General features: G+C 37.5%; 1 protein-coding gene across 1 annotated transcript in view; it reads left to right on the top strand.

Annotated features, from left to right (window-relative positions):
- LOC150096673 (twitchin-like) overlaps window positions 1–15,808 on the top strand; it is a 2,440,784-nt gene that overhangs the window by 2,383,766 nt on the left and 41,210 nt on the right. The window contains exon 129 of the mRNA XM_090408679.1: window positions 4,390–4,587. Within this exon, the coding sequence (XP_090264805.1) occupies window positions 4,390–4,587 (198 nt within the window). The remainder of the gene's footprint in view (window positions 1–4,389; window positions 4,588–15,808) is intronic.

Raw genomic sequence — 15,808 nt, 5'->3', positions numbered from 1 at the left:
TATTTGAGTTTTGTTGTCTGGAAAAGGCATATGACAAGGTGCCAAGAGAAAAGCTCGTCAACTGCTACGGTTATAGTGTAAACAGGACATTATATCAAGCAATACATTATTATTATTATTCAGGCCTCCATGGAGTCAAAAGACTCATCGTGAGAGGTCCTGCCTAAGAACATAAAGTCTGTCAAGATTCATCAAGGGGGAGGCCCCCCTTAAGAAACACAAAGTCTATCATACCACTCCTTAAACTCATCGACCGTTCTCGCTCTCACCACTCCATCAGGCAATGCATTCCACAGTTCAACCACCCTCCACGCAAAGAAACCACTCCTCACCCTCTTGCTCACAGTTTCCTTTCGTAACTTCCAGGGATGGCCTCTTGTCATCACTCCTTCCCACTGTTCAACCAAGCGAAAGAACTCCCCAGCGTCAACCCTGTAACCACCTCTCAACAGTTTAAAAGTCTCAATCATATCACCTCTCCTTCTTCTATCCGTCCAACCTCTGCAGTCCACATTCCCTCAGCCGATCCTCATAACTATCCTTGTACAGTCCTGAAACCATCTTTGTCATCCGTCTTTGTATCCTTTCCACAGTTAATTTATCCCCTTCAAATCCTGAGGACCAAATCTGAGAACAGTAGTCTAAGTGTGGTCTGATCAGAGACTTATACAACGGAATAATAACTCTTTTATCTCTGCAGGTCAGTGTCCTCATAATTGCAGCAATCCTCTATGTTACCTTCACCACCTTTGCAATATGTCCCTTAAATTTCAGGTTTCTATCAATCATCAACCCCAGATCTCTTGTCTCCCCTACTTCCTCCAGTATAACTCCTCCCACAGAGAAAGCAGCATCCCATCGATGTTTCCCAAACCTCAAGACCTTACATTTTGCTGCATTAAACTGATACCCCCATTCATTTGACCTTCTATCTAGCTTATTCAAATCCTCTTGCAGGGTTTGAATAAGCTAGATAGAAGGTCAAAGAAAATTGCGTCTAAGAAAATTGCATTATATGCCCTTCCCTCATCTAATGTTCTTGTAACCTTATTATAAAAGGCTAGCATATTGCTAAAACAATAGTGCCCTTTCACAAATCCATGTTGATTCTCCCAGATAACATTACCCTCATCTGCCCAATGCTGTATACGGTCCCTCACTACTTTCTCCAAGATCTTAACAACTACTGATGGCACACGGACTGGCCTATAGACACTTCCAGTCTGTTACCACCCTTATGCAATGTCACTATCTTACCTTCCTTCCGCTCCCTGGGTACCTTTCCCGCAGCCAGACTTTCATTGAAAAGCCAGGTTAAAGGCACTGTCAGTTCCCTAGCACATTCTCTCAAAACTCGTGGTGAAATACCTGTCCCAAAGCTTTACTGACATCCAGAATACTCAGTATCTGAAACACACTCTCCTCCTGTACCTCTAAACCTCGAACCAGCCCTATCCCTCTAGCATTAAAACTGACTCCTCCAGGATGAAATACTCCAATAAAGTGTTCCTTGAACAATTCCACTATGTCCTTTGCATCAGTCACTCTATTCCCATTTTTATCCCACAATATCATTCTTCCACAGTCATTTCTCCTCCTACTGGCGACATAGCTAAAAAATTCCCTAGGATTTTCTTTGGATCTTAGGGCCAATCTCCTCTCATATTCCAGTTTCGCTTTCCTTACCATACTAGTCCCTCTTCTGGCCTGTGTCTTATATTCTTCATACATCTTCTCTTCACCTGTCTCCTTATATCTCTTCCATAGTCTCTTTTTCGCATGCAATTCCTGTTTAATATTGTTTGTCATCCACTTTACTCCAAATTGTGTCCTCTTCTTCACTCATCGTATACAACTTACCATTGCTGCTAACAAATATTCTTTCACAATTTCCCACGCACTAATGATATCTCGGCCTTCCAATTCCTCCCTCCATGAAACTTCCCAAAGTTGACGTCTAAGTCTATTATAATCACCTGCTTTATAATTCCACAAAAGTTGCCATCTCTTTGATACTCCTGCATGTCTATTCATTTTCCAAGTCAAAACCAAATGGTCACTTTCTCCAACTGGTGGGAGAGATGTCATCTCAGTTATTATCAACTCTTCTGATGCTATAACCAAATCCAAAACTCTTGAACTTCTTGTTCCCTCTGTTACATGTTGCCTAAGACATTTGTCCCTCTTGAGCTGTAAGTCAGCAGTTAGAATTGAAGGAGGTACAGAAAGATGATTTGAGATAAAATCAGGTGTGTGTGACAAGGGTGCACATTATCTCCACTGTTATGCATTATCTATATGGGTCACATTATGAAGGAAAGTGGTATTAAATCTGATATCAGAATTGGTGATGTTAATCTCAGCTCTTTGCTGTATGCAGATGATGTTATACTTCTAAATAAATCCGCTACAAGTCTGCAAGATTCCCTTACTAAATTGAATAACTGTTGTAATAGATATGGTATGAAGGTCAGCAATAACAAGACAAAGACAATGAAAATAGGCAGAAGCATTGAAAATATCAACTGCATTGTGAATGGAGAACCTATAGGCATGATTTTAAATGAAGATGGTAAATTAACTATGGAAATAGAGAACAGAATCAACAAAGCCAGTATGGTAGGAAGTCAAATTAATAAATTTATATGGAATAAGAGAGAAATTAGTCAAACCACTAAATTAGCTGTATACAAGACAGTGTTCAAACCAATTTTAACTTATGGATCTGAGAGCTGGGTTAAAAATAAGACACTTGATTAAAGATTGGAGACTTCTGATATGAGAGTTCTGAGAAATATTAGTTCAGTATCACATTAAAAATGATCCTTAAAAATTAGGATCATTTTTAATGTGATACTGAATATTCCTGAATTAGCATTCAGGAATATCTGGTATCATATTCTTGAATGCTAACAATGACAATGAACTTATTATTGTTAGCATTCAGGAATATGTTGGTAGAGCTAATCTCAGGTGGTATGGTCGCTTAAACAGAATTTGAGAGAAAAGATTAGCAAAAGAAGTGTTCTCTGCCAGGTTTGCAGGAAAAAGATCCAGAGAAAGACCAAAAAGTAGATGGATTGATACAGATAAAAGTGCCTTAAAAGACAGACATATAAGATCTGATAATATTGGAATCTTGACAGATAACAGATTAATTTGGAGGAAAATTGTTGATTGGAAGTTAGGAATGGCGTAATGTTTTCATGTAGTACCATCATAATTATCCTGTACACTTCTTGAGGATACATATCAGGAATTTGACGATCATCATGATGACTGATTTTTATAATTTTATCTAGAACCATTATTCATTTAGGGGTATTTATATATTGCTTTTATTATTATACATTTAAAGTATAATATAAAAAAGCGTTTTTTGTATTATACTTATATATCAGCTGCTCATTTTGTTTAAAACACAAAATATGCATGGTTTTCAAAGTGTAGTGGCAGATTATAGCTATAGCTGCTGCTGCAAAACCATTAAACACCAAATCAAAACAGAAAGACAGTGAAAAAGAAGACTCATTCCAGCACCGCTGATTCTTATCATGATTACGACAACATTCAACAAACACAAGTTACATGTTGCACTACAAGGACTTGATTAGACTACATATAGAATAGACTATTGTAAGAGACATGTCTTCAAATGTTTAATGAAAATGCAAGTGGCAAGAATGAGATAGACAGAGACATTGATGTTACAAGTACTTCCAGGATGATTTAAGTAGACTTGCAGCTTAGGCAGATGAGAAAGAGATTCCTGTTTTGATATTAATAATGCAGTCACCAATAATGCAATCATTTTCATATTAATAATGCAGTCATCATACCTTAAAAAATTTTCTACTGTGATGAGGAAGTTTATCCAGAGATAGCTAACTAAGGCATTATCAAAACTTTGAATTTTCATTCAGGGAAAAAAACTAAGACTAAAAAAAAAAAGACTAAGAAAAGTGAAAATGTCAGTGTTTCATAGATAGGCAGAAAATAGAAGATGCCACAAAGATGTTTAATTGAAGAGAGGATCTTGTAAGAACCATATATATGGGATTATACATAGAAAGGAGGGTAAGATGTAAAAAATATGAGACCATTTCTGGATGTTATGTGGGAGCAAGGGGGTATCTACTTTTCATGAGGAGTGGTGGACAAGTGGAATGCATTCTAGTAGTATGTTTTGAATGCCACAGGCAAATGAGTTTAAGATTCTGTATGATTATATAAAAGATAAGTTCAGTTCTGTTTTATATTTTATCATACCTTAAATATCAAGCCACAGAAACCTTAACTTATTAATATTTTAACTTAATCTTGAACATTTTAACAATCATTGAAATTTTCAATAATTTTAACAATATTTTTTTATATTGATTTATATAGGTCCATCCAAAGTGGATGTAATATGGCTACATAATGATAAACAAATTAAATCTAGTGATGACTTTCAGTACAAAAGTGAAGGAGAAACCCATCAACTTATTATGGCTGAAATTTTCCCAGAAGACGCAGGTATATACACCTGTGATGCATACAATGATAGTGGTGAAGTTTTCAGTACATGCACACTTGTAGTGTTAGGTAAGTATACCTTTTGAGTTATCTATTTGATAATCTTACTTAGCCACTTAATTCTTTTTCAATACTTTTCAAGTAACCTGTTATTCTTCTTATTATTATCATCATCATCATCATCAAACCTCCATGGAGTCAAAAGACTCATTATACAAGGTTCCACTGTCACACACCTAGCTCATCATACCACCTTAAATGCATTCACTGTCTCTGCCCTCACCACTCTCTCAGACAATGGATTCCAATCACATACCACTCTAAATACAAAAAAAACCTATTCCACCTCATTCCTGCTTCCACCCTCCTTATACAGTTTCCAGGAAAATGGCCACTTGTTTGTCTCCCCCGTTCTAAGAAAAAATCGTTGTATATTAGTCTGGTAATAATTCCTTACCAACTCATATGTGTCAATCATATCCCTGCCCCCAACCTCCTCCTTTCCACTAGACACTGCAAATTACATTTCCTCCATTTTTTTCATGTTCAGTTCCGGAGACCACGAATCACCTTAATCAATCATCTCTGGAGCTTTTCTAATTTCTCTTCAATCATTTGAAAACTTGATCAAATCTGTTCACAGTAATCTATATGCAGCCTGCTCAAGGCTTTATACAATGAAATTATAATCTCCTTAATTCTATATCAGTATAAAGCCCTGATCAGACCACACCTGGACTATTGGGCTTAAAAGTTGATACCCAGGATTTGAAAGGAATAAAAGTAACTGTGGAAAGAGTGCAGAGGCAGATAGCAAAGATGGTATCAGAACTGCACAATGTTAGTCATGAAGATAAGCTGAGGGAATGAGAGGTAGTTACAGGGTTGACACTTTGTAGTTTTTCATTTGGTAGAACATGGGGAAGGACCTTGTCCTTGGTTCTTTCAGTATTATGAAAAGAAGTTGTGAGTAAGAGGATAAGGAGTGGTTTCTTTGCATGGAGGGTGGCTGAATTGTGGAATGCATTGCCTGATATTTGATGGTAGAAAATAATTATATGAGGATGCATTATAAGAGGCCTCAGATTGAATGGATTTGTCATCAGGAGCCTGAAGAAATGATTTATTGGGATGAGATATAATACAGTCAGTCAGAGAAACTAAATCACCATGGAAGGAATGATGAGAATGTGTGTCTAAGTTCATGGATGGTATGCGAACCTCTACTACGAATCAACGCCATCTACCTCCACCACTACCACAACTAGTATTTTTTGTCTGTAAATTGCGTGTGTTCTGAAGGGCCGATTTGTCTGCATGCGGGATGAAAAACCCGAGTTTCCGGGAGAAGAAAACCCTGCTACCTCGGTATGAGATCGGCTAACTCACCTTCGATTGAAATCGGCCAGATAAAGATTCCTCCCGTCGCGAAGAGAATCGAACTTAGGCCTATTCCAATCGAAGGGCACAATGTACCATTGTTCTTCCAATTGCGCTACGGAGGTGCTTATATCTCTAACACACACACACACACACACACATATATATATATGTGTTAGAGATATAAGAGGAGTTAAGTAAGCTAAGTTAAGGTCAATAAGGCAATAGGAATTGATGATATATCACCACATGTCTTGAGGCATTGTTCCAGGGAGTTAGCTTCAGGCTTGGCATACCTGTTTAAAGAGGGTCTTGCAACAGCACAAGTTCCAAATGAATGGAAAGAAGGCAAAATTGTTTCACTTCATAAAGGTGGTGATAAGAATGAGGCAACAAATTATAGACCAATCTATATATTAGTTGGGCTATATTGATCAAGTACATATAAGAAACAACTATGCTAAACCAACTAGTTTCACCAACTAAGCCTGACGGCATCTTCACGGTACATAACTGATGTAAGGCACTAAAAAGTTAAAAACTGTTACAAACTATAATCAACCGATTCCAATTATATTAGACAAAGAACAGAGTGCGTACAATACATGCATAGAGCATGCATGATCTCACTTGTTGTTATTTAGGAACATTCTATGGTTGGCACTGTAATTCAGTTCTGGTGAGTTAAGAGATCTAATAAGGGTCTTCCAGATCACAGGCAAGATTAGTCCTTGGTTCCTGTTAAAGTTTTGTATATAGTGGGCAACTGTTGTGGCTGCTTTAATAATTCGGGAGCGGAAGTCCTCCTCTATGTAAGGAATTGTGCTTCTATCCCACTCTATGATATGGTTCGTTCTTGAGAAATGAAAAGCTAACCCCGATTTTTCTTCTCTATTATTATTGATGTCACCAATGCATTCTTCTTGCCTAATTTCAAGGCTCCTTGAAGCCTGGCCGATGTAATTCAAGCCGCAAGAGCAGGGTATGTTGTAAACTCCAGTATATTTGAAGAAAGAATGGCTATCTTTTGGAGATCTTAAGAATTGTCTAATCGTTTCTGTAGGTTTAAAGGCCACTCTTATTTTATGTGGTCTAAGGAGTCTTGCAGTCTCATTCGAAACTGTTACTAAGTATGGAATGATGATGGTAGAAATATAACGTATGTCATCTCGTTGTCTTTGTGGGGGGTCAGAGAAAAGTATCTTGTGGACGAGTCTTCAAGGAAATCCATTCATGGTAAGGTTGTTAGATATCAGGGATAGTTCTTCCTGGAGGTCTTGTTGATCTGTTGTAAGGAGAGAGGCTCAGTTCTTCAGCATGTGCACAATGCTAAGTTTCTGAGAAATGTGGTGGGAGGAAGTGAAATGTAAATAACGTCCTGTATTGCTGGGTTTGCGGTAAACTGAGCGGTTGAAACACCATTCATTAGCTTCTTAAAGTGTCCAGAAATGGTAATTGGTTATCTTTTTGAAGTTCTAGAGTGAATTTGATTGTGTGGTGTAAAGAGTTGATCTTGTTTAGAAAGTCTAACAGATCCTTTTTTTGCGTGGTTCCAAACAATAAAGATATCATCCACGTATCTCCACCATACTGTGGGTTTAGGGTCTACTTGAGATAAGATTTCACTTTCAGAATCCTCCATAAAGAGATCAGCACAAGATGGAGAGAGAGAGCTACCCATTGCAAGGCCAGTCAATTGCTGATATATGGTTTTATTCCATATGAAAAATTTTGATGTTAAACAATGACGGAACAGAGAAGTAATATTTTGTGGGAGCAAACTTCCTAAAATGTTGATGACTTCCTCCACAGGGATGTTAGTGAATAGAGATGCAACATCCAGGCTGGCAAGTAGATTTGTATTGGAGATTGAGATGTTGTTCAGTTTCTCTACGAATAACATCTCAATCTCCAATAGATCTACTCACCAGCTCTCCATCTTGTGCTGATCTCTTTATGGAGGATTTTGAAAGTAAAATCTTATCTCAAGACCTGGAGGTCTTGTTGATCTGTTGTAAGGAGAGAAGCCCTAAACCCACAGTATGGTGGAGGTACTTGGATGATATTTTTATTGTTTGGAACCACCCAAAAAAGGACCTGTTAGACTTTCTAAACAAGATCAACTCTTTACACCACACAATCAAATTCACTCTAGAACTTGATAAAGATAACCAATTACCATTTCTGGACACTTGAATTAAGAAGCTAATGAATGGTGGTATCAACCTCTTAGTTTACTGCAAACCTACCAATACAGGATGTTATTTACAAATTGTCCCTAAGTATGGAATAATGATGATAGAAATATAATGTATGTCATCTCGTTGTCTTTGTGGGGGGGGGTCAGAGAAAAGTATCTTGTGGATGAGTCTTTGAGGAAATCCATTCATGGTAAAGTTGTTAGATATCAGGGATAGTTCTTCCTGGAGGTCTTGTTGATCTGTTGTAAGGAGAGAAGCTCGGTTCTTCAGCATGTGCACAATGCTAAGTTTCTGAGAAATGTGGTGGGAGGAAGTGAAATGTAAATAACGTCCTGTATTTATATAGTGTATATATATAAAACTAGGTTATTTGTTATGTCTATACTCAAATGCTAGGAGACTATTTAGTAGAAAATGGATGTAATTTTTTGTACATGTCTGCAAGGAGGGAGATACTGAGACAGTGATGAGAGCTTGGTTCACCTTTGCACCGAGTTGCCAACAGTTGCACCACCTTGCTACAGTCCTGAGGATATTTTCAGGTGCAAACTTGGTTTGCTCACACTTGGATAAAGGATTAAACTGAATTTATTATAGTCTAACCAAGTGCAAAATAAATTTTCAAAATGTTTTATTAACTGCTTATATTTTGCTGAATTTCAAATCAGCATCATCATCAGAGCACAACACACTTTTACAAGCGACAGTGAGCAAGTTAAACGATAAAATTGCAGTATACAAAAGATCTAAAGTCCTATTTATAGCACCCTCTAATGTTGAAAAAAAAAAAATCATTACAGCTATGTGGGAGTTGCTCTTAGGATGACAGTCTCCCAAATTTTTGACAAATTAATGCAACCATACTTGTTCAGGTTAGGAGAATTCTTCAAAGCCATTGCTGACTCAAAAAATATCTTTCAGATCTGTAACAACTCCTAAATAGCACATTTATTTTCTTCCATCTAATCCTGTATGAAGGAGTATCCAAAGTGTGGTCTGCCAGTCCTGACTTTCCATAGTAATAGTAGCGAATGTATTTTTTATGTTCTTCAAAGGCAGATGTTAACTGATCTTCCTGTTTGTCCATAGTAAGCCAAGTCACAGTCACAGGGAATTTCATACACTCCTGGGTGTGCTAAAGGGTGAAGTTTATCCTTAGGCGAGCAGATCACAGTTGCTAGTTTTATATGCAGTTTGAAAGTGGTGTGAAGGCCATGTTGCATCAGTACTTTGGCTATCTTTTCTGATGTACCTCTGACATAGAGAATAGAAATGGTAATGTTGTGTTCCTGTGTATTAGGGGAGGAAAAAGTAATGGGGCTGTGTAGTATTTTATCTATTTTGTAGGGATTGTAGCCTTGGCTAAGAACGTATGGCACAGATATTTGAATTCTGTGGTCAGAGCTGTATCGTTAGAACAAATGGCTCTGTGTGAGTGTTTTTAAAATGCCATACCATTGGACTGGATAATGTGATTGTTAGTGTAGGTATCTTCCTGTGTGTGTAAATTTTCTGTAAATGGAAAAAGATAGTGATCCATCTGAAAGGCAGGTGACTAATGCGTCAAGAAATGGTAAACAGTTATTAGATTTTTTTTTCTACTGTGAAGTGGATTTTGGGGTGCTGATTGTTTAGGTAGGTGATAAATGCATCCAAAGTGTCTTGTCCATTGGCCAAATGGCAAACACATCATCTACATAGCGTAACCTAACTAGTGGCTTGTATGTAGCTGTAGTAAATACTTTGTTTTCAAAGTGTTCCATGTAAAAGTTTGCTAAACGGATGGGATACCATTAATACCATAGCAGTACCATTAATCTGTTTGTAGATTTTTTCCTCCCCATGTTAAGTAACCTGCATACATAGTAAATTTGAATAATTCAAAAATATCAGGGGGAATTTAGACTGGATCATCCAGAGTGTCTATATGTGGTACATTGGTAAATAAAGAGATGACATCAAAACTAACCATTATGTCTGAAGTTTTTAGGATACAATTTTTAACTAGTGTTTTGAAATGGACTGAATTTTTTACAAAAGTAAAGGAGTTGCCAGTAAAAGGAGCAAGTGACTTGGCTAACTGTTGGGCCAGTTTATACAACGGACTATCTAAGATGTTGACTATGGTGCGTAGGGGCATTATTAAGTTTGTGGATTTTTGATAATCCATAAATACAGGGTGGTTTTATTGTTTGATGATTTCTTTGGACCAGGAATTCAAATTTTTTTTAGTAATTTTCAGACTTTTTTTCTTTGAGACATAGTGGGGTCTCGATCTATAATTTGGTAGGTGAACCGTCACATAGGAGATTTTGCATTTTTTTATTATAATCATCTTGACCTATGATATCTGTAGCATTTCCATTATCAGCTTTTGTAATGATAATATTTTTATTCTTATATAACTTTTTAAGGCAGTTATTTCATTACGTGGTATATTGCATTTTGGTGGTTTAGTTTTGTTTAGAATATTTGCTATATCTAAGCGCACATTATTGGCCATTGCCGGTGGAAGATCATAGATGCCCCGTTCTACCTTCATCGTGATTTCTAATTTTGGAATTTGTTTAGGTGATCTTTTGTACACTGCAATTTTATTGTTTTACTTACTCACTGTCGCATGTAAAAGTGTGTTGTGTTCTGATGATGCTAATTTGAAATTCAGCGAAATATAAGCAGTTAATAAAACATCTTTTGATTAAATTGTTTAGTGTTGTTAATACCATTAAAACTTAAGTCATGAATAACCATCAACACCTAAGCTTATCTGTTAGATAGAACGAAGTGAATGTTAATAGAGTAGATACTATCATCGATAAAATGGAAAATGTTGGAATTGATATTGAACATGCAGCAACAAAAATGCAGGAGAATGAAACAGACCTCAATAAGGAAATAGCGCACTTGCATGTTATCCTTCAGAGGATAAAGTGGGAAATCAAAAAGTTGCAGATGCAACAAGAGATTAGAAGGGCTGAGAAGAAAAAAAGCAGGATCATGTCAACAAAGGAGAAAAACAAGGTAAGGAGAAAATTATGTCCAGGACTATGTGATCAGAGGAGTACATAATAAAAGTGTAACAAAATTATGCTTTCCTGGCACAAAAATTAATCATATTATTCATGCAATCTGGATGCATAAAGGTAAGGTGAAAGAACTAATTGTCTTGGGTGGCACTAATCATCTGAAAGGTGAGAAGTATACTATGAGAAAGGATGTGAAGGAGTTGTTGGATGAAGTAAAAATGAAAAGTGAGAAGGTGAAGATTGTAAGTTTCCTGCAATGCTATGATAAAAGTGAACTGATGAGGAGGACATTGATAGAAAAACGAACCAATATGAGGTTGTGCAGAAGGAATGATGTATAGTTTGTGGATCAATAGCCTGTGTTTGATGGAAAGAAGATTTCTACAAAGCTGATGAACTGAATCTAAATAGTTTGGCTGTTAGGTGTCCAGAAAAATCTTTGTTTACCCAGCATGCTGAAGTACCAATTCAGGAAAACTTAAGCAATTACAGTGGATTCAAGTGAACATGTGAAGACTCCCATGAGATGAGTGAGTATACAAATGTCTAGCAAGTGCAGAATCTAGTCTCTCAAGCAAAAATATTAAATAAAGTTGTCAATTCAATTCAGGAAGTAAAGGTGGTTGGGGATCTAAAAACTGCAGTTTCTATATATTAATGCTAGAAGTAATAGAAACAAGAAGAAAGAGTTTTTGGCATTGGTAAGTGCTATCCCCCCCCCCAAAAAAAAAAAATTATAAGCATTAGTGAGACTTGGTTAACAGCAGATGATGTAGTTACAGGGATAGAATGTGAAGGATTAAGTATTTTAAGGGAAGATAGAAAATATAGGATTGGGGAGGGGTAATGTGAGAGGGAGGCTGTTCATTTGAAGCAGACTGGTATGAGATCAAGGCCAATAAGAAAAAAATATATACAGTTGGTTGCTGCTGTAAGCCAGGGGCTCCAGGTATGATCTGAAAGACATACCTAGAGCCCCTTGAAAGATAAATAAATAAATTCTGTGTGATGATACAGCGTTCCTCCCCCCTTTTTTTTTACAGGAGTTCACGGTACCATCTAGTCCCCCCCCACCAATTTTATCCGGGCTCTGAAACCAGCATAGGCTGATGAATCAGACCTATGGCTGGGTCAGTATTCCTGACTGTTATCCGTGTGTGTGTCCTCGGACCAGTTTGCCTGCTTGTGGGATGAAAAACACCAGATAAACTGGTGGAAAAACCCTGCTGTCCACGCCCAAGACTGGCTAACTTGGCTTTGGCTGAGGAAGATCCTTGAGCTCCTCACGTTGTTGATGGGAATTGAACCTAGGAAACTCCTTCCCCGGGCATATGGTTGTGAAGCGCAAAGCCACTAGGCTAACTGTGTAGACTAGGTCGAGTGATTATTACAGGAGACTTCAACTATGGAGACAGCTTGGAAGGAAGAGAGAGAGATCACATGGCAGAAAGGAATTTATACACCTATTGAGAGATAATTACTTAAGGCAGCATGCGATGGAGGGGACTCAATGTGGAACTCAATATGGATCAGAAGAGCTATCCATAAATAAGGTGGCCACAATGCCTCCAATTGGGGAAAGTGACCTTGCATCTTGACTTGTTGGATTGTAAAAATTGAGGAACATTCTGTCAAGAAAGAGTATACTGTATGTGGAACTATAAGGGAGATTATTATAAACAGGCTTAGGAGGAAGCTCGAATCTGTGCATGTCATAAAATACTGCAAGGAAAAGATGTTAGTGGTGCATGGGATATATTCATCTTCTTGTTATTATTATTATTATTATTACATGACACCTCCAAGGAGTCCAAAGACTCATCTAGGGTGGGCACCTACTCTACAACTCCCCATCTTCAACACTTCCATCAACTACACCAATGCCATCTGCTGCCCACCACCACCACTAGTATTTTCACAGACAATCACAAACATATGCCTATAGTGGGATTCGAACCCGCAGCCTTTTCTTTGGAGAGCAATATGCTAACCACTTGGCCAACCAGGCTGGCCTGGTTAATACTTAAAAATGGTCAGGTAAGAAAGGTGACCAGTATGGTAAGCTAGGAAAAATCGGATTATGAGATGAAACTAGCCAAGCAGGCCAAATGAAATCCCAAACAGTTCTTTTACTATGTAGCAAAATAAAAAGAAGAATGACTAATCTTAATGAGGATGGTCATGAAGCAACAGAAGCAGATAAAATAGTTGAGTTACTGAATATCTCACATAAGTCTCTATCACATATGTGATAGAGACTTATATGAGAACAGAGGTGGATGAATTGGAGTTTCTTAGGATATTGAAGAATATTAATATAAAAATGGCTGTGTATTAGATAAGATATCAGCTTGTGTTTTACGAGAATGTGCAACAGAACTGGCAATGCTTCTGACTATGCTCTTTAAGTCTCAGATCTGATAAGAGTTCCAAGGGGTTGAAAAGAGGACAGGACTGCTATGCATAAGGATGGTTCAAAGACTGCAGTAGCGAATTATAGACCAATCAGTATCTCAGTATTTTTTATTATTATTATTATTAAGCGAGACCCCAGGGAGTCAGAGACTCATTGAGGGAGACCGCATACTACACACTCCAGCTATCATACTTATTCTTGAATTCATTCACACTGCTTGCACTCACAACATCCAATCATGCACCACCCTCTGAGAGAAAAATCTAGCCCTCCCCTCCCCTTTTTTTTAGCAGTCTACATTCTCAGCTTCCAAGGATGCCCTCCTCTCCTTTCCCCATCCTCCATAAATTGAAAAATACCATCAACTGAAATCTTGTATGACCCTTTCAGAAGTTTGCAAGTCTCAATCATATCACCCCCTTTCTCCTGTTTGGCTAGTGTCTGCAGTCTGCAAATTCTGAAACCTCTCTTCATAATCAGTATTCCATAATCCTAATATCATTTTAAACACTTTCCTTTATATTGGAGAGCATATATATATCAGAATCACAACAGAGACCAGACCTGCGCACAATAGTCCAAGTGAAGTCTTATCAGGGCCTTGTAAAGGTACTTTTGGTAACAGTACTTAGAAAAATGGGCTAAAAGGAGAATTCAAGACTGGATTTATAAAAATATGATACTCTATGAGGGGCGTCATGCCTTAGCAATTTACTAACTTTTTATATAAAGTGAGTTGGATAAAGGAAATGACTACATGATGATTCTGCTGGATTCTGTAAAGGCATGTGACCAAATACCACATGGAACTCTGTTATGCAAACTGAAACAAATGGGGATAGATATGACACTGGTCATATGCATAAGAAGGTGGCTGCCGGACAGATATCAGAAAGTGGTATACAGAGGAGTAGAATCCAGGTCTATAATTTCTATAACGATATAGAAAATGATTTTTCCTATATCACTTCCCAAGTGTTAGGAAATAACCTGAAAGGAAATTCAACTGTTTGCTGATTATGCAAAATTAGGTAAAGTAATAGGTAATCAAGGTGATGTGGAGAGCTTGCAGGATGATTTAAATAGGCTGTCAGTATGGGAATAATGGTTGTCTTTAATGTGGAGAAAGGTAAAGTTATGCATTTTGGAATAAATAGCTTACAAACTGTATACCACATTGATAGAATTGTACTCCAGGAAATAAGTGAAACTTGGGATTTAGGAATGGTGGTGGATGGAGAGTTGAAGTTTAGATGGCATATTGCTAAGGCAGATCACAGGATTACTTGGCTATTGAAGAACTCACTAACAAGTAGAGATAAGAAACTTGCTATTCCTCTTTATAAGGCCCTGATATTTCCACAGCTGGATTGCTGTGCTCAGGTCTGGTCTTCTGGTTTCTTGGGGATGAAGAAGTAGTGGAGAGTATTCAGAGGCAAGCGACCAAGATGTTGAGTGGTTGGTGGAATGCTCCCTATGAGCATGGACTTAGGGTGTGTGTGGACTGCAGAAATTAGTCGATAGGTGAAAAAGAGAAGATATGATAGATCATTTAAGTTACTTAGAAATTGTTATAGGATTGTTGCAGGAGAAATTCACCACTTGGCTGGGAGGGGGGAAGGGTGCATTGGCAGAACAAGAGGTAATCCCTGGAAGTTGAGTATAAATGTGGTTAGTAAGGATATGAGGACTAAATTTTTCACTTGGAGAGTTGTGAATGAATGGAATGGGTTGCCAGAGTAAGTTGTTAGAATCCAAAAGATGTTGTGAGTGCACTTTTTTTTGTTGATTGGTTTAAGAAGAGATATATTAGATAGCGTAGATAGTTCAAGTCTCCTGTGATTAATCTTTGGACTCTACAGTGGTGCATGGTTATGTATTTGGAAAAGCAGTTGACATGTACACTTTGGGTTTGGACCTTTTGAGTTTATCTGGGGAGAAAAAAAAGAAAGTTGTGCAAATTCAGCAGTGGAATAAATCGCTTGGTGTCACACTGATTTGATCATCGGCTTGTCAAGAGCTCCTGAAAAGATTAGTAGTATTTTGTGTTAACATTGGCAATTTTACTAGAATTTTAAGTAGTATTGTTTGCTTTTTGTTTCTTGGTGTGTCTGTGCAATTTTTGTGTGTTTATGTTATTTTAAGTATTATTTTTAAGATAAGATAGCGTACATATGGCACCGATAAAGAAAAAAATGGCGGAGAGGTTGCCATGTTTGTTTAAGAGTTTTGATGTAAATGAATTTATGCAGTGTGCTGCCTGTGAG

Source organism: Typopeltis vanoorti, chromosome 18 (assembly GCF_054136105.1).
Source record: "Typopeltis vanoorti isolate ZY-2024b chromosome 18, IOZ_Tvanoo_1.0, whole genome shotgun sequence".
Classification (NCBI taxonomy): Eukaryota; Metazoa; Arthropoda; class Arachnida; order Uropygi; family Thelyphonidae; genus Typopeltis; species Typopeltis vanoorti.
This window is presented reverse-complemented; position numbering and strand designations above follow the sequence as displayed.